This window comes from Lissotriton helveticus, chromosome 8, assembly GCF_964261635.1.
Source record: "Lissotriton helveticus chromosome 8, aLisHel1.1, whole genome shotgun sequence".
NCBI lineage: Eukaryota > Metazoa > Chordata > Amphibia > Caudata > Salamandridae > Lissotriton > Lissotriton helveticus.
In genome coordinates this window covers 461,352,442-461,375,232 of record NC_136069.1, presented here as the reverse complement: position 1 = coordinate 461,375,232, position 22,791 = coordinate 461,352,442, and the positions used below count along the sequence as shown (strand labels likewise).

Here is a 22,791-nt window from a genome sequence, read left to right as displayed (position 1 = left end):
ACAGAGAACCAGGGTATGTATTGTATATCAAGAAACAGCGGTTCTTGTGGAAACAATAACAGGTTAAATGGGTAACTTAAGATGCACAATGGCAATGTAATTGGGTCGAGCGGATTTCAGACACAGAGGTAGCCGAGTACACTGTAATTGCGTATTTAAAGTTTATAGCAAATATTTGAGAATTTTTTATGTACAAAAAGATTGGTGCATAGTGTCCCCAGTGCAAAATTGGAACCAAAGAGGGAAATGTAGACGGCGTTTCGACCCTTCAAACAATACAGGATCTCTTCAGGACCTAGTGATACAGGGACATCTGTAAATTCAAAAGGAGAGTGACATAAGCTCTAGTCTGGTGGGATCATTATTCGTGGATAAATGAACGGAAGGCCATAGACAAAGCAGTACCTGGAACAAAATTTGAAGCCCTTTGGGAGTACGAGCTAACAAAACGGCGTCGTCAGCATATAGTAAGACAGGTAGGCCACGACGGCCCACATATGGATAATCCACCCCCGTCTTAACCAGGTGATCTTCTAGGTCATTAATGTAAAGGTTAAAAAGAAAGGGGGCAAGGATGCACCCTTGCCTTACCCCCCGACTAGTACTAAAACTTTGTGTGACCTTAAGGTCCCTGGTGTATCTGACATTGGCCTTAGTGTCCCTGTGTAGATCCCTTAGGAAGTTCACAAGATAATTCTCTACCCCCATGGCCTCCATGGACTGCCACAGCCCTTCCCTGTTAACACAGTCAAAGGCTGAGGAGAGGTCCATGAAGGCCATGTAGACTGTACCTGGTCGTGCGATGGTGTATTTTCCCAGTAGTAAGTAGAGGTTAAGGCACTGAGCCATGGTGGAATGCCCTCTACGAAACCCGTATTGGATGTCAGAGATGATCTTTTTTTCTTCAGCCCATACGGACAGTCTCTTCAGGATAATGCCCCCTAGGACCTTTACGATGGAATCTATCAGGGAGATAGGCCTGTAATTCAGCGTGCTGTTTCTATCCCCCTTTTTGAATACAGGCACTATTGTTGAGTCCCCATGAAGCTGGGCAGGCTTTTTCTGCGGCAGCATTTCCCACAGCTGTGAGAATAGGGGCCCAGAGTGTGGGGTCTGATTTATAAAGATCGGGGGGGATACCATCTGGGCCAGGTGCCTTTTTGTTAGAAAGATTATTTATTCCCTCCAATAGTTCGCTTACTGAGAAGGCCAATACCTCATGTCCTTGCTTATCATGTGGAGTAACTGGTTGCTCCTTGTTATCCTGAAAGATTGCAACAAAATGGTTCACCCATTCGCCCTCAGTAATATTTGACCCCACTACACTGGGGGACCTATGTGTGTTGGAGTGGATAGTAGGGATGGGAAGGTGTGTGGTGGCTATGTAGGTCGTGAGAGTGGGATCATAAGAGTGTAGGAGGGAGCGTATGTCGTACCCCGAAAGTGGGTTGATGGATCGCTGAGAGCGGGTGGCAGAATTACGGGCGGGAATTGAGGTCCAGTAAGGAGGGTTTTGTTTGCGTGAGTGTGTAGGATGGGTGGGGGACTTGTCTTGACAAAGTCCTATATATTCAGAATCAATCTTATGACACAATACACGTTCTAGGTTGTTCTATGTATGTTGAAAAAACACATCGTATATCAAAAAAAGATTTCTTATAGAGAGTAATACTGCGCACAGTACGCCAAGTGAACGGTACTTGGAGAGCAGACCTAGTACATGAGCTCATATTTGTCTGGACCCATGATGTCAGGAACGCACACACACCGCATCTGTCAGCCCATGGGCAGTCATGCTGATGTTACGGATATAAATATGTTTGAGAGTGGTGTGTGCACAAAAAGGAGGATATCATTGGGTTTCTGTATTCATTGAAGAGGTCACAGGCATGTAAATGATTATAGAATCAAGCGTGTGATATAAGACCATTCGGCGGTGTTGTATGAGGTGTTCCCTGGTTTTGTCATGATGATAATAGAGTGACAAAGCCTCTCCATTCCTCTGCTGAATTCAGGCCTTTGGTTATCGAGCTAGTCTTCTCGATCCAACGACATTCTAGTCGTTGTAGGATCTGTGTCATATCACCTCCTCTCATAGGTTCAGTAGCCTTGTCGATGACTTGCCATTTAATGTCATCAACTGTGTGATTTTTCTCTGCTAAATGATCTACCAAAGGTGCATTAGGTACTGCCCGCCGGATGCGGCTCTTATGTTGCCCAATTCTTCCTTTAACTGGTTGCTGGGTCTGGCCAATGTATGGCAAGCCACGGGGGCACCAGATGCAATACACCACATTGCGTGTGTTGCAATTGGAAAAGAATTGCAGAGTCTGTTTAATGCCTGTATGTTCGAACACTTTGGTATTGAAGGTGGAGGGACATGCCACACAGTTGCCACATCTGTGATGTCCCTTCACCTCCGGTATATTCCAAGAGGAAAGTATGGTGAAATCATTTTGTTGGACCATTTCTGCAGAGGAGTGTACCAGGTGGTCTTTTATGTTCTTACCCCGCTTGAAAGCGAACATGGGGGTCTCTGTGCTCTTGTCTATGCTTCTTATCAAATGCCAGTTCTTTAGGATCAAGGCATGTATTTTGTTTGTATGTACACAAAAGGTGGGAACACAGATCAATTTGTCTTGTGTCTTTTTCTACTTAGGTTTCAGGAGTTCCTCTCTGGGACAGAACCAAACTCTCCTAAGTGAATGTCTCACTATTCTGTTAGGGTACCCTCTTGTTAGCAGTTTTCTTTTTAGTATCTTTGCTTCTGCCATATAGTCTTCCTTGTGTGTGCAGTTTCTGCGGAGACATCTCTGAGTGGCCTGGGGTGATGACTTTTATAGGCAAGGAGGGTGTTCCTCTCTGTCGGTTTGCGGTGTAGTGATGTGAAGAGAGAACCCTCATCGTGTTGTATGTTGAGGTCTAAGAAAGGAATAGATGCTTTCTTGAAGTAAAAGTGAGGTGTACCTGAATGTTATTAGATATGTTACAAAATCATTGAAATCCATTTCTGTCCCTGACCAAATAAGAAAGATGTCGTCGATGTATCTGTTCCAACATGAGATGTTGGATCGATACCGGTATGTGTCATTTAGGACATATTTATGTTCTAGATTATCCTTGTAGATATTAGCCAAATCTGGGGCAAAAATTGCTCCCATACTGGTATCTGAGCATTGCTGGTAATAGACACCATTAGACACGAAGTAGTTTGATTTAAGAGCAATGCGGAGCAGACTAATAATGAATGAGGTAGGTCCTTGTAATGGTCTCTCTCTATTGTCAAGTAGGGCTTCTATGATCTTAATGCTCTCCTCTTGTGGGATGTTAGTATAGAGTGAGGTAATATCTAATGTAGCCAGCCAACCAGTTTCTATATTATATGGCCTTTCCTCAATCAGATTGATCATGTGCATCGAGTCTCTAATGTAAGTTTCCTGGATAGGTACATAGTCCTTGATGAAGTAGTCTATGTACTTCCCAATAGGTGCTAATACTGACCCACACCCGGATAAAATGGGGCGTCCAGGGGGATTGGTTGTACTTTTGTGGATTTTAGTGTGTGTGTGCAAAACTGGTGTTCTGGGACTCTTGCCATTTAAGAACTTGTATTCTTTTTTGCTGATATATCCGTCCTCTCTGCCTTGAGTGGTTAGGGTGAGAATTTGAGTACTAATGTCCGCAAGAGGATCCTTGTTCAGTAGTTTATAGTGCCTGACCTCACTGACTTGTTTGCCTATCTCATGATCATAGTCTGCTCTATCTTGGATTACTATCCCGTCCCCCCTTATCGGTGGGTTTTTTAAATAATCGAGCTGTCATTTTTAAGAGACACAAGTGCTTCTCTTTCTTGTCTAGTAATGTTGTAGGGTACAAAGTATTTAGAGTTTTGGAGGGCGTCAAGCCCAGATAATATTTTCTCAAATGTGAGAAGCTCTGGAGGCATCATACCGTTCATGGGGAAGAACGTTGAGGGGGGTCGAGTCTAGTCACTGAATCTGATGTAAAGGGTTCTTTGTCTCTGAAAAATATTCTTAGTCTTATTTTCCTGAAGAATTGGAATAACTCAGTTTTGAGGTCAAAAAAGTTTGTTAGTTTGGTTATAACAAAAGACAAGCCTTTGCTCAATAGAGATATCTCTTCTGATGAAAGGATATGTTGAGATATGTTGAAGATGGGAATTGAAGAAGTGTGGCTCACTGGTTAGAGGAGGCAGACCCTGAAGCAGAGGTCAGACCCGGGACCAGGGTTCAATTCCCGACGCGGCAGGGTCTTGAGCCCAAATATCCACCGACTCGATAATTCTCGCTTCGGTGCCTACTCAAATCACGGGTTCACACTCTGCAACTCTGGGCAATAGCTTGCTTAATCTCCACTACGGCCCCACCCCGCGGCGGGATGCCTGGCTTTCACCTTGGGGATGCCCAGTAGGGGTTATCTCACAGGGAAAAGCCAGGACGGGTTCCCAAAGCAAGCGCCTTGAGACCTTGCGCTGATAAGGCGCTATATAAGAACCTTTGACATGACATGACATGAAGGCGATGTCGTTGGGTCAATTCCTAGTAAGGTTGGGGGATCCATTGGTAATGTTTGCGCCTTGTCTGTCGTTCTCCTGCATGCTGATGCCATGGCCTCCCTTTCGCTTTCCCTCCTCTCTCTAAAAAAGGCTGTGCCTGACAACTGTCTTGGCGACTCGTACCCGGTTGGGGATCTGAATCTTCTGAGCCACTTGATGAGTCAGAAAAAGTAACAGGTTGGTTTCTTTCAAATCTACCCCAGGTGTTTTGGCTGTTTTGGGGTGCTACTGTTGTATAGTAGTCTTCTCTGAGGTAGGAGTATGCCCTCTCTTTGGTGAAATTTTTAATGTCCTTAGTGACTTTGCCCGCCATTTTTTTAAGCTCAAATGCGTTAAAGTCGTCTATAGTCTTGTTTAGTTTGTCTAACATTATCTTGGCTTCAGTGACTCCGTCGCCTCCTAGTAGTTCTCTTTCTAATTCCTCGATCTCTTTCAATTCACTTTTTGCGTGTTCTATTGCGGTTTCTACCCCCAACACCATCCAGTGTCTAGAACAAGTCGTTGAGATGTTGCTAAATTTACCCTTGAATTTGGGGTCTTCGACGGAAAATGCCAGGGACGTTCCTGACTTGCAGTCCTTGGGGAATTATTCCTGTCTTTAAATACTCTGTTAACATACGTGCATGTAACTCTGTTCGTACATGTTTTTTCTTGGCCTTCTCTAGTTTATCCAGTAGTTGTTGTCTAGGATTAGTCACAATATTGGGCTGAATAGAAAACAATGATGGCCACTCGTAATTTTCGCTATGTATTCGTCAGTGTACAAGGGTGCCTCATCGTCTGACATCCTAACCCGGGCAATAAATAAACCCTATGATCTCATAGGGTGTGGGCGAAATTTCGTAAGGAAAATTGGAGGATTCCATTCCAAGATTCTGTTCATGCTCAAAGTTGTACATACATTTCATTACTGTGAAGTCTTCATTTGTTAAGAGTTAGCACTCTAAGGAAATACAGTGAGATGTACCCTCAGTTTGCATTACTGATAATTATCCCAGTATAAAAAAAAGTACAAATTTTAATGTGTGGCTATAATGCACTACACATGAGGACACTGCATGTTTAAGGCACTTTGCAAATTATACAGGCAGTTCAGAGAGCAATTTCCAAGGGTATGTAAGTTTTAGGATTACAGACCAGACTGCTGTTGTGGTGAATGCCCTCTTCCCACGTGCATGTTTTTAAACTATTTCCCATTGCTTCACTTGGTTTGACACCACATTGCAATAACGGTACAAGTACATTGTGACAGAGCCAGGCAGGCACCACAGTATGTGTCCTTCAGGGGCTCTGGAACCATGATCTGAACCTCCATAGGCACTGGGTGGGTACCAGAAGGTCGAGCAGCAACAGACAATGGAGGAGCTAGACTGGCAAGGCATAGCTCCAATAAATGGGCTACTGAGCTTGTAACTAACAGCAGGAAAGGTGGGGAGAGGATGAATTATATTCAAGTAGTGACCAAGCCATAACCATGCCAAAGGTCACAGCCCTGTCATCCCAGTGTCAAAGTTTTGTTACAACAGCAACTGAAGACAGAGACGAACGGTCACTGTAGCAGACTACCAGGGTGGGGGTGGCTGCTACCTAGGAACAGTATATTCCATGTAACTGGATGACAAATGAGGTGAACCTCCTTGCATGGTGCTGCAGACAGAGAGCTAGAGAATAACAAAGAAATGTATTGATGGGAAGGCTGTGATTTTCTGAATGCACACCCAAAGAAAATGGAAGAGGAGCTATTCTTGGTTTGTTCAACTGCGTTAGCACAGGACAGAGCGGTAAAAAGGAGTCACTTCAGAAGAGGTCACAAACAGGTGCTTCTGTATGAAAACACCAGTGGGGAAAAATCGAAGATATGACCTGGCAAATAGTCTGTGCAACATAGTCGACTCTATTGAACGCAAGGTGAACAGTGTACGAAGAAGGTGTAGATACAAAGGTGCCCAAAAAGGAGAACAAAAGTGGTGCAAACAAACTAAAATGTAGGGATCACGACATTTCCAGTGCACTTTCTTAGCTTTTTCCAAAGGGTAACATAGTAGTTGTTGTGTAATCAATAACCTACGGTTTAAGAAGAACAAATTGGAGTGTTTGGGGATCCATGATCCACATACTTTTTGCTCATGAGTAACACAGAGGGCATTGGATTCATTGTTAACAGGATGCTCTCGTTTTTCTGGTCAGAGTTGAGACTCAAATACCTCCTCTGTCTTTTATACAAAAAACTCAGAAAGTGGTCTCTATTCTGTTCTTCCACACTCACTTAAACCAAAACTCACTGGCAAGACCAAAAAATTGCACACCCAAGACAAGCTTATATGCTTACTCAGATAAGTCCGACAGACAAAATACTTGAGGATATAATAATAGATTCAGATCTTAGCAGTTAGTGTTATTTTAAAATAAGGTACAAGTACAATTTGATTGCCAGAAGCCTACAAATATGCAGCTTGTGCTAGGGAGTTAAATGTACAAGAAGCTATTTGAGTTCTACATGAACGCTGTGACATACAGTGCCATGCACCTATTCCCTCTCACTGCCTTCTATTTGTGCTTCCAAGAATAAATAGAAGAGGATACCAATTGTGTAACCAATGAATATATATATATATATATATATATATATATATATATATATATATATACATACATACATATACATATATATATATATACACAACATGTACAGGGATATCACTTGTTTTGGTTGCTAAAATGTGATACATTGGTAACCTATTCCTTCATCACAAGTTATATTTAAATAAAAAAGAACTAATTAAAAATCAATACACGCAATCCCTGCCACCGCATCTCCATTTGATGGCAGGTGACAGTTAGATAAAATGAAATGATTCATGTAATTCTCAGCGTGAAAACAATGATCGTCTACAGAGCTTGCCAAGAAATATTCACAATGGAATTTTGCTTATGTGACAACGCAGAACAAAGATCTTACAATACAATGCAGAACAGGAAATTCAACACAGAGACCTCAAGGGAGCCTCACATTGTTGCTTTCCTCATCAGCAAGAGAACATATGTTTCCTCTAAATGTATGTTATACAAACACTGCTATTTCAGAATCCCATTTGCCGCACCCCAAGCTGAGGAAGCTTCCTCTACCAACAATGAAAGCTGTTTAGGTGTCTCTTACCGGACAGGAGTTTGTGGAGGAAAGAGATTAACTTCTTCAGGGTCATTTTTTCGTGGTGTCTTCTCCAGCTCAACACTATATTGGTTAAAAAAAAATGTAACATCGTTTATATGACAGATATAAGCTCTTGTGCAAATCTTAGACAACTTTTCCAATTCAAACAGATTGAATATGTAGTCACCATGTAATGCTTCTTAAATTAATAGAATCTACAAGAAATTCAATATTACATGTCGAAATCAACATGGTTAATTGCTTCTTTTTGAACGGAAAAACACTTTTTCTGGGTCATCTGTACAGGAATTTTCTTTTACTGAGTTTCACACTACCTCGCTTGGAGAGTGGAAGCTGCAGCGCAGGCTTCCCATAACATAACCAATTATTTGCACACAGAATTGCACGCACAGACGCACTTGCACATTCACAAACACTCAAGTTACAATGAATGCCACCAACACTGTACACTTCCCTTGACCTTCAGCATCTTTCATGGCTCATATGGGATGACATTGAATTGGGCAAACCGTGTCAAGTCCACGAAGGGACATGCATGAATAGTGGGGGAAGATTGAGGAATAATTTAATCAGCAGATTAGGGAAACCATATAAAAGTGTACAGTGAATAAATCGATAGGAATTATCCGTTTCTTAAAGGTTCATCTAAAATACTGTAGTAATGCTACAACGTTTAGACGCCACACATGGAACATTGATTTAGTTCTGAAGGGCTCTTCTGTGGAGTTATGTCAATTCTGCTTAAAGCCCCACCAAGTCAATTGAGTCCAGTTCTCAATTCCTCACCTATAACTGATTCTATACTTCGAGGCGGATAGAGTGGACCTATTGTGTAATCCTAACTCAGTAGCCACTTCTAAGGAAATGTGTCCAGTTCTTGGAACCAGTGTTCTTTGAAGAGGCACATTGAAGGAAACCAATCGCATTGACAGAACACCAGCCTCCAGATTGCATACCACCAGAGATGCCATTATCTACAAACTTGTCCCCTTCCCCCACTTTATTCTTAAAAAAGGTGTACATCCACACGCCCACCAGACGCCAGCACCGGAGAGTGCACGTGGAGACATGAGCAGTCAGTGATTGAAGCCAAGCAGCTGGGAATTGTTGCCACTCTTAGCAGCCTACAGGCGCGGCGAGAGAGCACACCCAATGCAACACAAACCATTCATCAATATGTAGAGGACACTCAGCTATACAACAGCAACATTGAAACATTGTGTACATTCCTTGATAACCTATCATCCTGGATGCTGATCTTATTGCTATAGTTAAACCCCAACAAAACTGAATTTTCCTTCCACAAGCAAAAGGTACAAACATTCAGGTAATACATGGAAAAATACAACCAAGTCGTCCAAATCGGAACCATCAGTCAAATTACTCTAAATAACAATCTTATTGCCGAGCTCCATGTGGCACATATATTTAAAGCTTTATCTAATGAGAAAAATACAACCAGCAATCCCACATGATGACCTGCTCCAAGATGTATGAGCTCTAGAGGATTAAAACACTGATGGAGGAAACATTATTAGATCTTCCCAAAACGACTTTGGCTAACTTAAAATATATACTTCATAAAAAAGCAGGAACAGTAGGAGCCCCAGACACAACTTAATTAAAGCTACAACGGATCCCACTAGAGGCTAGAATAAAATGCAAGACCCCTTTAACACTTTTAAAGCACTGACCATGGGCTAACATGTCTAACAATACGAGAGCCGGCCATAGCATTTGGTTAGCTAAAAATAAGAAGCAAAGGGCCCTTAATCTTAGAGATCCCAGACCATCAAAAGCTAAAATCATGAACCAACCACCTAGGGCCTAAAGTATGGAACGCTCAACTGGAAGACATCAGGTTATTCACACAGTATTCTAAGACTATGATAACACACTACCTGTTCAAAACATTCCTGTACCCTGAAACCCATAAATCCTAAATTATTCCTTCCAAGTTGCTTGCCTACATGGGCTTTTTCTGCTATTACTTAGTCAAAACTCGGTCTATGCATCTCGAAAGAACCTTGTTTTTACATTGTTCAGCATGATGTAGGAGTTGTTAAAATAAATGCACAGCCACAGATTGCGGTAGATATGTACCATATAAAAAGCAAAATCTGGGCAATAAACGGAAGATTTAAAAGAGGCGGCTCAAATTTCAAGGTAAATATAGGAGGGTGCTGAAAGAGGCACACTGCAGAAGGGGAACCAGTAGGCCCAACTTCAAAAGGCCCATTCTCTGAACTCAATCGTGTCTACTGCACCTTCAGTCCTAATGCTCCTTTGATCCTGCCCCTTTGTTACCGCCCTATCACAGTATACAGACATATAATACATCCAATAAACCACAATCCTGCCATGTAGCACCCTGCTGGTCCAGTAGAGTTACGCCAGTTTATCACAAACTCTTTTTTTATACAATTCTTTTTTATTGATTTGAGTTGCGAAAAGCAAGTGACAAAGCAGGAGATGACAATTTAAAGAATAAACGAAACAAGAAAAGGCTGACATTACTTCAGAAAACCCACTCATTCATTTCGCTCTCTAAAACAACTGAATAAGCGAGCTCCAGAACATTATCTTGGCGCCATATTAAACCAACTTACTCTCTCATTATCTTAAGCCACAACAAGTTGCAAGTGCTCCCACCATGTTGCCCTACTTCTTTTGCATTTATTCGGACAACCCAAGTCAGGTAAATGGGTTCCTCTAGCTGTGAACGCTGGCCATCCTTTCAACCATGTTTTGTGTGGCAGTCTCCAGTGTCTGGTAATGTCTCTTTTATCAATGTTCTTTGTTACCTTGTGCGCTAACGTCCTCCCAGATTCTCAGAATACATAATCTTGGTGAAGAGTGAATGGGTCATCATAACTCTTCAGCCGGTATCTTTAGAACCGTTCCCCAAAATATTTCTATCTTTGGACAAGTCCTAACCACGTGGAACCAGCCACTCCAAAACGTTTGGAACAAGCCAGGGATAGCACCATACCTATCTCCTAAGGCAATTTGGGGTAAAATAGGCTCTATGGAAAAGGTTAATTTGACTTAGACTTAGCCCAACAGATATATCAAGGTCTCTCGGAGCAAAGAAGGCTCTCGAGTCACCCTCCTCCAGTGGATGGATATCAGGCTTGCAGTGCCTTACAGTCAACTGGTGAACTAGCAATCCAGGTACGAAAGATCTTGGAGGTGACTCGCTTTTCATTCTTTCAATAGTTACTTGGGAGTACTGCAGCACAATCATGAAATGCAGAGGTACTTGCCATTGCAGTCCAGAGGCATACCCAAGTCATCTATCGCACTTTAGTCCTACAATGCGGCACATCCAGATACACGCACAGACTCGGGACAAAAACCTTCAATCGGGATCTGCATCATAATAGTTTTTTCTGTATTGGGAGCACAGAAAATGATCCTAGCTCAAACTCACTAGCGACTCCTACTGTTAATCTGGTCTACACCCTGCTAGCGCCTCGAATGCTGGCTTATGCAGTAAATTCATGGCAGAGTGCTGTCAGTTAACGGGGTGGGGTGAGGGTTTTGAGGGTGTGGGAGTTGGGGGAAGTGAGAGACACTGTGGGAGCATGTTCTGGTCCTGTTCTGCTGTAAGTGAGCATTGTGCCCCTTGGCAAATTGTCAGGTGTGCTAGCCAATGTCGGACTCGGATATAATATAATCTTTCCAATTTTAGCAGTATATAGTTTCATCGGAGTGGATCAAAAGAGAGTGGGCCCTCAACGAACATGTGGCCAATGGAGCGGCATCTCACCCTCTGCCATGGAAAAAATGCCACCTGGTCCATACCCAGAGTAAAGTCAGTGTTACCAACAGTCAGCGTAAATGGGGAAGGGATGAGTACATTCCCTTACCGGCTACCACTTGATCCCACACCTCCATCGGGGAAGAGTAAAGGCTCTTCAATCGGTGTAGCTTCGTGAGAAAGGGAATTTTCCATAAATGCTGCTCAGCGACTGCTTTGTCCATGCAGATGGGAGAGGTGTGGCACAGCTGTCATGGAAGAGGACTCCAGAGCGTGGGGATCACGGTTATTATTATTATTATTATTTATTGAATTTGTATTGCGCACAGCTACCCGCAATGGGTTTCCCGGCGCCAGGGACAGACTAGAGAAGAAGACAAGCAATTGCTGAAAGAGAAGAGAAAGAGGAACAAAACTAGAAACTCAAAACAGAAAAGTCTTCAATTTTTTGCGGAAAACCAGAAGATTAGTTTCTGTTTTTAGCGCCAGCGGGAGAGCATTCCACATCTTCGGTCCTAAGTGTGCGAATGAACGGCCTCCCATTTTTGCCAGTCGGATTCTTGGAATCGCGAGATTGCCATTGTTAGATGACCTAAGAGAGCGACTAGGCTGATATGGCTGGACAAGATTGTGCAGGTAAATGGGAGCAGAACCCTGACGAATCTTAAACAAAAGACACAAAGTTTTAAAGACCACACGATCAGAGATTTTTAACCAGTGAAGGTCACGCAGGGCTTGCATTGGGGACGTTCTCCGTGGAACATTGCACAGAAGGCGGGCGGCTGAGTTCTGTACAACCTGGAGTTTATTTATTGGAGCTTTATCAGCTCCTAGATAAAGCACATTGCCGTAGTCGATACGGGACATCACAAGGGCCTGAACGACAGTTCTTCGAGTGGACTCAGGCAACATCCATATGATCTTCTGCAACCAGCGTAAGGTATTAAAACCGATTGCAGCAACCTTAGTTGCCTGCTGTCTCATCGAGAGTTTCTCGTCGATTAGGAAACCGAGGTTACGAGCAACAGGCACGGGGATAGGTAGCGGACCCATATCACTGGGCCAGTGTCTAGAGCCCCATAGGTCTTTATGTTTGCCTAGTATGATAACCTCAGTTTTTTCTCCGTTGAGCTTCAGCAGATTGACTTGCATCCAAGCTGCAACGCGAGAAAGGCCAGTTTTTAGGGCAGAAATGTCCTGAGCCCTGCTGCTAGACAAAGAAAACACAATCTGCGTGTCGTCTGCATATGAGTATATAGACAGACCGGCATCCTCTACGATAGAAGCAAGTGGTCTGATGTAAATATTGAACAACAAAGGGCTCAATATAGACCCTTGAGGGACGCCGTGAGCAGATGAATGAATCGCAGATTCAGCTTTGTTTGAAAAAACCTGAAATGTGCGCTCATTAAGAAATGAGGCCACCCAGGCAAGCGCTGGTCCAGCAACACCAAGGGAGCGGAGGGACTCCAGTAGGATGGAATGAGACACGGTATCGAAAGCAGCGCTTAAGTCAAGAAGGATAAGCGCAAAGGTCTCACCGCTATCGATACCGTGTCGGAGTCGCTCGATCACCCCAAGGAGTGCGGATTCGGTGGAATAATTAGCGCGAAAGCCTGATTGGGATGGATGAAGATATCCCATGTTTTCAACAAACTCATTAAGCTGGGTATTGACATGGCGTTCCAATATTTTGGAACAAGCTGGCAGCAGGGATATAGGCCTAAAGTTGGCAAGATTTGTGATGTCAGCACCAGATTTTTTTAGTAGGGGAACAACCATGGCGTGTTTCCAATCCTGTTCAACCCGAGATTCACTAAGGGAGATGTTAAGTAACCTCATTAGGAATCTCCGTGGTTCGAGGTCAAGTTGTTTCAATATCTTCATAGGGACTGGGTCCCGAGGAGAGCCTGACCTGATGCTTTTTAAGCACGACAGGAAGGACGAGTCATCAAATGGTATCCAGTTGTAAAGGAACTCAGTAGGAGAGACCGAGGCATTGCAAAGAAAGCCGGGTAAGGAGAAATCAATTGGTGGTGGAAGGGAGGCCAAGGATTGATAAATGCCCTCAACCTTAGATATGAAAAAATCTGCAATAGCATTGCAATGTGTACCATCTAAAGCCGGCAGCGCAGGAGTGGTGTCAGCACCTGTAAGTTTCTTAACAGTAGCAAAAAGAGTCCGAGGACAATTCTGCACTGAGGTAATTCTAGAGGTGATGTAAGAGGCCTTGGCACATTTGCAGTTTGCATGATAAAGTTTTAGCTCATCTTTGTAAATCACTTTAGAAGAAGCGGAGTAAGACATCCTCCACTTCCTCTCCAGGGCTTTACATTTAGCACGTAGGGTTTTTAACTCATCCGAGTACCAAGGTGCTGGAGGGCGCAAGGATCTATATTTACTGCCAGAACGAGGTACAAGAGCGGACACTGCATCTGTTAGCCACCCAGAAATGGGAGCATTCAGATTCTGCTCAATATTAGTGAGGGATGGAATTGTCTCAGTCAGACGCAGATTAAAAGCAGCTATATTAAGCCTGTCCCAGCGATAGGATGATTTGATTTCCTCCACATAAACACTGGCCGAGTAAAGACCAGGTGGTAGCACGAAATGTATCGCATAATGATCAGACCAAACGAGCGGGCGCGCCAAGTGAGTGCAGTCAAATGAGAGAGTAGAAATAACTGGATCCAGGAGGTGACCAGCAAGATGAGTGGCTCCGGAATTGCAAAGTTTGAGGTTAAAAACCTCAAGATCAGAGAGAAAAGATTTATTAAGGGGATTGTTGACATCATCTAAATGGATTTTTAAGTCACCAAGAATGGTGAAATTATTCGATTTCAGAAGTATTGCTGATAGACAATCAACAAGTGAGGTGATCCAAGAAGCCGCATTCCCGGGCGGCCGATAAATTAACAGGCCGGAAAGCGTCAATCGAGGATTGATCATAAGTTTGAACAATGCAGCCTCACTACCTGGAAGATGTAATAATTCCAGTTTGCATTGGTAGGTGGATCCTAGATGCTGGCAGCAGCTCAGCTCAGCATGATGTGACCAGGGCAATAGCTCACAATCTCCCCAACGGTCCTCAGTGTCTTGAAACCTTTAAGGGTGATATGTTTGTGCTTTACAAGTATAGATTACTATTATTAGAAGGACAAGTTACTTACCTCCCGTAACAGGGACTGGATCTAGCTTAGAATTCTCCCCATGTGCCAGATTGGATCCAGACGTTTTCCCAGCAGTATCTAAGCGTGTCGGCAGAGGCCCTAGAGCGACTCAGTGACATTGTCTCCCGGATGGGACGTCAAAGGAGTACTAATATGCCCTCCCCGACGTCCATTTCTTTTATGGCTATTTCGGCGCTAACAACCCAGAACCATGCAGATAAACAGCCTTAGTAAACAGTGTGCCAAAAGAGGAAAAAGACTTATATCAACATGTACAGAATGAAAGAACGTAAGTAGAATGCTAAGTGGAATCCAGGAGACAACATGGTCCTCGGTTTGCAGAGCGGGGAGGATGGGTGGGTTAAGGAAACTGCGGCTAGCTCCTGTCTCTGCCAGATAAGGGGTTACCGAAGGTAAGTAACTGGTCCATCTGATTTAGACATCTAGCCGCAGACTCTTTATCTTAGAATCAAATACACAAGCAAAGCAGTCTCAGAGGAGAGGATGCAAACAGAACTCACCAAAGATCCACTATAGAAGGCAGCCCAAGGATAGAAAGGGACAAGACTATCTGCAAATGGTAGGTGAAGCAAGATGCTCACTGAGAGGACCGATCTCCAAGAAGGACTATGGTAGCCATAGGGAGTAGAAAGGTATAAGACCATAAAAGCATGGTAACAAATCAGGAAAAGGAATGCAATCTAAGATCGGGGAACGCAGAGGTACCAAGGACAACACTTGATAGAGTCCAGGCTCAAAACTAAATGGAAGGAGCATACACAGTGGAGCATACACAGTGGAGCATACACAGTGTGGTGAACTACAGCGAACACACAGAACGAATAAAGAGCATCCACCGATCGTCGAGGAAACCATCCTAAGAAACAGATGCGAAACAAGGTATCTCCAATCATAGAATGATGAAGAAATAAAAAAAGTAGAACAATAAATGTTAACGAGCATGGCTAGAAAAAAACAACAAGAACAGAAAAAAACTGCTCTTATAGTGAAAACCCTGATAGATATACAAGGTATCCACGGGAAATATGTAATGGAGACGCTCATTGAAGAGAAGGAAGGAAACAGACAAGTACAACCAAGAAGGTTGAACTGGGTTACTAAGAAGGGTGTAGGTAAAATGCAGCAACGTACACCAGGCGGGCAACTAGAGCCAAATTTCGGGGGGGGGGGGGGCTGAGAAATATTTCGGGGGGGGTTAATTCTTCCAAACATAGACAGAGTGGCTGTAAGAAGGGTCGAACACACAACAAAAGCCTCATTTACACGTAAATGGTCTTTTAAAGACCTGTTAAGTACTCGGGTGCGGCTGCAATTAAATGCTCGCCAGCCTGCAAGCTGTCTCCCCCCGGGCTGACACACACGACGGGGGGGAGGGGCTGAAGCCCCGTGAGCCCAATGGGTGTTACGCGCCTGACGTACACAGTATGGAAGGCCAGACGACCATATGTGAAACACACATACAAATATATACCTGAAGTAAAAGAAATCTACAAGAGATCCATTTGACATAAGTATATACATGCAGAGACATGCATCCAAGATAAATGTATCCGAGGATAAATATTCACATAAAGAACATAGATATTCCCATAGACACACAGGGTGCAGTAAAAGTATATGCACTCCTCCGAAGGCATTCCACATCCTCCACAAGTGAGCAGGAGAATGAGAAGTGGAGGAAAGAAGGGTACTCCAAGAACAGAGGTAACCAAGGGAGGACACAAAATATGCAAAACCTCTTGTCAGACCTATCTAATTTGTCAATTGGTATTTACTCTACAAACAAGGGAACTGTCTTTTGTCCCTAGCACACACCTTAACCGTTTCAAATTGAACCAAGATATGTTTTCATTTTTTCGAAAAATAAGACTGAAAAAATTCTTTGAGACTGCAGAATATCGAGAGCAGGAATTAAGTGCCTCAGGTTGCAAACCTCCTTCCACTTTTATACCTACAATGGAAATGGTGGGTCCTGAGATAGGTATTTTCGAAAAAAATATCATCAAAGATCTAGAAAAAATAACTAAATTCATTCCTAAACCCTTACCCAATCTGAGTAATACAGAAAGAGATGCCCTTAGAACATTACAAGAAAATCAGCTAATTACCATTAAACCCAGTGATAAAGCAGGAGGCATAGTGGTAATGGATACGGAAAAGTACACGGAAAAAATGAACATGTTAAAAAAAACTGAAATTACAAGAAAGTTAACAACAAAGCACTCACAACAGTGAAAACTGAAATAGAAAACACAGAACAAAAGGCATTTATTGATGGTTTTGTCTGCCAAAAGGAAAGGGACTTTTTAATTAAATCCAATCCAGTGACACCCGCTCTCTATGGAGTACCAAAAATGCACAAAGATGTCTCGAATCCACCCCTCAGGCCTATTGTCTCTTCGATAAACTCATGTACTGAGCCCTTGTCACAATATATTGATACCTTTCTATGCCCGGTTACCACTCATTATGCTTCTTACATCAAAGATACAGGGCACATGATAGCCATCTTAGAACAAGCCCCTTTTAACAATGAAACACAACTGCTTGTTACTCTAGACAGAGTCGCTTTACACCAACATTCCCCAGGACCTAGCCATTGAGTCGGTGGCAGCGCTCTTGGCTAGGACACCGGGTGATAGACCAGAGACCTTCATTTTAGAGTGCCTTATCATAGTATTACAAGACAACTTTTTTTAATTTAAACATGACTTGTACCAACAGATCAAGGGCACCAGCATGGGGGCTTCTTATGCCCCCAGCATAGCGAACATCTTTATGGGGGAGTTTGAACGGCGACATATCTTCAACGAGGCAGCTCCTTTTTATGAAAATGTAAATAAATGGCATAGATTTATCGATGATATTTTTTTCATCTGGACAGGCTCAGAAATAGATCTCCAGGAATATGTGTCCTGGCTTAACCTCGCGAACAGAAACCTGACCTTTACATGCAAAAGCTCACCTAAACAAGTAGAATTCCTAGACATCTGGATTAAAGGCATGGATGGCCAATTGGAAGTCAGCCTTTTTAGAAAGCCAACTGCTAAGAACACCATATTGGAACGTAGCAGTTTTCACACTCCGTGCCAAAAAGACTCAATCCCCTTTCGGGAATTTCTACGAATACGTAGAAACTGCACTAACATGAAGGACTTCATGTACCATGCAGAACAGTTGAAAAAACGCCTCATTTTACGAGGGTACCAAAAGAGACTAATACGACAATCCCTAAAAAGAGCGAAATACTAGAATAGGGACGTTCTGATCAGTAACACCTCAAAGCAGACTACAGACAAGTTAGTATGTGTAGTGGATCATTTGAGAATAAATCACAACATCAGACAAACCTTAGAGAACAAGCATTTACAATGCAATAGGTCTCGCAATGACATTATTTTGAGCTATTGACATTGTAAATGACATTGTGTTTTGGTTTTGTTTTTCTTTTGTAAAACAAATAAAATGCAATGTAATTTAAAATGGCAAGAGCTAAAATGTTTGTAAATGTGAAAACTATTACATTGCATTGCATTTACACTAGTGTGGAGAAAATATCATGCAGTGGGTGGAAGAGAAGGGAGACTCCGAAGGGGACATGATCCTGGCAGTGTCTGCCATGATCCCCACAGCGGTCACCATTGTGCTGTCTTTGCTGCAACTTGCACTGGGGTCAGGCGCCTGCTGTCACAACCATTGTTGCCATTGGGCACTGAAGGGTTAACCCTGTGGCAGGGCTGCTCCTCCTTTCACTTTTGTTGCATGGTGAACTGATCCAGTCGCTGGGTTGGCCATCAGGCTTGCTGTGTATTCGAGAGACAGACTCAGCACACGAAATTCAAACTCTCTACCTCAAGTAGACCGTGACAAGACAGGGATATACATATACTCACTGAGACACTCACTCAACTTGCTGAGACGACACTTGCATTTTGGGTACCCACTGACGATATGAAGCACGCACTCGTACCTCACTGAAGAATGCTGCTCCTGAGGCACACTCTCACACCCCCATCAGGCACACTCTCTCGGCCACCTGAGGCAACCTCCTGAGGCACACACTCGCACATCCGAGTTGCACTCTTACAAATCAGTGAGGCGCACTCTCACACCCCCTGAGGCGCACCCCCTTGAGGCGAACTCTAGCACCCCCCCACCCCCCAGACACACGCTTGAAGGCCCCGCCCCATTTCTCTCGCACCCCCTGAGGCACATAACACTCCATGAAGCGCGCACTACTACCTCACTGAATAATGCTGCTCCCGAAGCACAGTCTCGCACCCCCCAAGGTGCACTCTCACACCCCCCTGAGACACACTCTAGCACCCTCCAGAGGCACACTCTCGCACATGGGACTCCCAATTCCTGAGAGACAGACTCACGACCATCCTGAGACCGCCACATTAACTGTCACAAAACAAAGACGCCAGCAGAGAGAGTCAGTGGACACACACATACCCACTGGGGCAGAGTCAGAATTGCGCCCTCGTCCACATAAACGGACATCCCCGCAGCACTCTTAGCTGGCGGAGATCAGTCCCGTCCCACGATATTAACCAAAAGAGACAGAGACAGATCCACCGAGAGAGAATGAGGCTGGGCGAGACGCCCAGACTGAGGGTGGCCGGTGGTGTGGAAGAGACGCCTGTGCCCTGCAGCGTATGTACTTTTGCGTCAGGCTGTAGGGTCCGGACACGTCTCAGCTGTCCTTTGTGTACTTTGGGACAAGCTACGCGGGCGCAGCCTCTCTTACTTCAGTGATGTGACTGACGAGCCCCCCTCACTCCAGCACTCCTTCAACTCCGCCACTGTTTCGTTGCCTGGCCCTTTACAGGAGTGTGTTAGTCCGGGAGGGTGGGGGTGCAGGGAGAGGGAGTAAAGGATACAGAGTGATAGGATAGGGGGCAGGGCGAGATACAGGCGGTTTGGTGGAAAATGAGGCAGGCAATGCAGGCTGAGAAGGGTCTTGGGAATTGAGAGACTCGTTCAAGAGTAAGATGCGAGCTGAGGAAAAGCGAGAGTGCGAAGCGCGAGAAACAAAGAACAAGACAGCGCTATAAACAAGCTTAGTATCCGGGCTGGGAGGAGTGGGAGGGCAGGGGCTGCCTGCGCATGCGCAACATTTTTAAGTTTCGTTTTGAGGTCGGAGCGCGAGCCCGGAGCGACAGCGAAGTGCCGTACCGTACCTGAAGTCCCGGGACCCAGGAGGGGGCCCGGGCAAAGACCAGAGGGGAGACTGCGGGACCCCCAAGCCTAAGGGGAGAGCCCCGCTTCTTGCTGGAATGACAAAGGAGCTCGAGTGCTCTGCGAGGCTCCCGAGAAGCCCAAAGCCCAGTTAGGTAAGAGAGGGGAGAGGGGGTTGCCTGTATGTGTGTGCCTGCGTCTGGGTGCCTGCGTGTGTGTGCATGTGTGTGTGTGTGTGTGTGTGTGTGTGTGTGTGCGTAAGTGTAAGTGCGTGTGCGCGAGTGTGTGTGTCTGTGTGCATGCACGCGCGTTAGGCTGACTTGCTGGGAATGTGGACGGAGCCGACGTGCGCGTTCACGCAGGCAAATCCAGCAGCAGAAGCGCGTGGCACCCTCTTGTCCCTAATTCCCCCGAGACGGCTGACTAAAGTTGTCGAACTGGAGCATCCTTCGGATGCAACTCCAGCTCGACCTAAAAATTGAAAAGTCCTCAATACCAATGAAGGGGAAAACATTCTAGAAAAAACATTGGTGGCTTTTAGGAGAAACTCCAATTTAAGGGATAAACTGGTACACAGTAGATTTAAACCACACACAGAGACCAGACAAACCACGATTGATGGACAACCGCCGCCAATGGGTAATCATAGATGTGGCAATTGCCATGCCTGTGACTTTGCCATAACTTCTCAGATATGGACATATGGAGAAAAATCAGGGAAAATAACCCATATGTCAAACTGTATCAGTTCCAACATCGTCTACCTCATACTGTGTCCATGCGGACTAGGTTATATTGGGGAAACTTCGAGGGAGTTCCGTTGTAGATTCTCAGAACACAAGTCCGCAATAAAAACAAAAAAACTATCAGCACCAATGGTAGATCATTACCAAAGTATAGACAAAGTGATGCTAACCTGCACACCTTTCAGATGTTGTAGAAAAATTTAACAAAGTATACAATTTACGCAAGGATTTTTCAAGTGGTGCTACCTCGGAGAATCCAGACTATCCCCGGTCAGGTTAAATAATGACAATAAGTTCAAACACGTGGTGTTTAAAAACCAAGGTGCACTGTTCACATATGCCCTATAAGGTGCTTTTCTGAATCAAACAATTTTTAATACATTTTTCAAAGAATGTTTTTTTAGTTTTAAATGTATTTTATTGCGTTTATCAGCAAAAGTAACATTAGACATTGTGACATATTGCAAAGGCAGACGGCACGTATTGCCGGCGGGACAGACTAACATGTCTTCCCTGAGTAAGAGAGACAAAGCGAAGTGCATATGCCAAAAATGAAAAAGCAATATCATAGAGGCAGATACGATGCAATGCAAAAAAACAAAACAAGAAAAAGAACAACAAAAACCCCATGAACAGCCCGAACCCCATCCCCTCACCCCCGCCCCCGCCAGTGTGCCATGCGTCAAAACAAAGTCTGCGAGTCAGCCGATAAAAGGTAACATGATTGGTCCGGGAATCACAGAGAGTCAAGTGCGGTATCTGTGAGGCGTAGAATCCGGAGGTATTTAGGACAAGTGATCTCATTGAATTCTTTGGACAAGAGGGACAACAACGGTGACCATGTTTTCTGAAAAGCGGTGGTGGAGTGTGTAAGTGTAGCGTGTATGCGTTCCATCCCCAGTGTGAACCAAAGTTTATGTAACCACCCTGTGTGCGTGGGTTTGGTCGTCGAGCCCCACGGTGACAAGGTGAGTGCATTGGGGAGCCCCAGTATGGCATATGCTGGAAATCGCGGGATTTCAGTGTCAAAGGAGGAGTCAATGTCGTCCAATACCGCCTCCCAGTAGCTTCGGAGCTCTCGGCAGTCCCAAAGGAGATGGGTTAAAGTGCCGCGTTCCCCACACTGTCTCCAACAGTGTTCGCTACGTGATGGGTTTCCTTTGTGAAGCCGGGCCGGGGTGTGGTGCCAGTACATTGCCAACTTCACTGCGGTTTCCCTCGCCGCCGTGTTGCGTGTAGTGTGCGAGGCCCTGTACTATACATCCCTCCATTCCTTCAAAGACAGTGTTCTGCCCAGTTCAGCCTCCCAACGCCTCTGGCCTGGTGTTTTATCCGGGTTGTGTGTCGGTGTAAGCATCTTGTAAAGGTCTGAAATGAGGTGTTTGTCTGTGTCTTTGGTGAGTAACCATTTCTCAAAGGATGTCATTGGGCGGCCCACCTTGGCGGCGGTAGCCGGGTCGGTGAGCCAATGCCAAAGTTGGAAATATTGGAAAAGGTGGGGGCTCTCCAGGTCGTATCCTTGTGTAATGTCTGAGAGGGGGAGAAAGCCCTGTAGAAAAGGTGACCGGCCGAGCGGCACGTAGTGCCACGCCATTGTGAGAATGCGCTTGGGTCATTGCCCGGAGGGAATTCCGGGTTATCCAAGATGGGGGTGAATGGGGAAGGAAATGTCGTCAAGCCACTTGTAAGAGAAAGAATGTTTTTTTGAAACTTTAAATCAATAGTCAATCTTCAATTATGACAAAGAAATACATCACATATCAATAAACAAGTAGCAAATATTCAAAATACCCACAAATTTCATCATTTGTAAATAAATGTATCGATACCCATTGTATCTGTAAACAATACCCAATAAAAATCAAGAAACAAAACAGTTTTATGTTGAGTATGCAAACTTTATCAAAAAGAAAACGAGTATCAAAAAGAAGACTCGATTTTGAACTTATTGTCAGATCATTACCAAAATCATCGACACACAGAAAGTGACATGAGGTGGCTAGAACGTGTTAAAGTGATACCAGGAAAAGATCCCACAAAAACAAGAAAACAGAGAGAAACCTACTGGATCTTCTCTTTGGACACAGTCCGTAAAGGACTGAATGAAGAAATAGTATGGGTAGTAACACACAAGTTACTACTTGTGTAACGATATATCT

The 22,791-nt window shown here is 44.3% G+C and overlaps 1 protein-coding gene across 1 annotated transcript in view; it reads right to left on the bottom strand.

Moving 5' to 3' along the window:
* The window catches only part of RB1 (RB transcriptional corepressor 1), a 1,127,005-nt gene that overhangs the window by 794,064 nt on the left and 310,150 nt on the right, over positions 1-22,791 (bottom strand). The window contains exon 11 of the mRNA XM_078657333.1: positions 7,734-7,808. Within this exon, the coding sequence (XP_078513459.1) occupies positions 7,734-7,808 (75 nt within the window). The remainder of the gene's footprint in view (positions 1-7,733; positions 7,809-22,791) is intronic.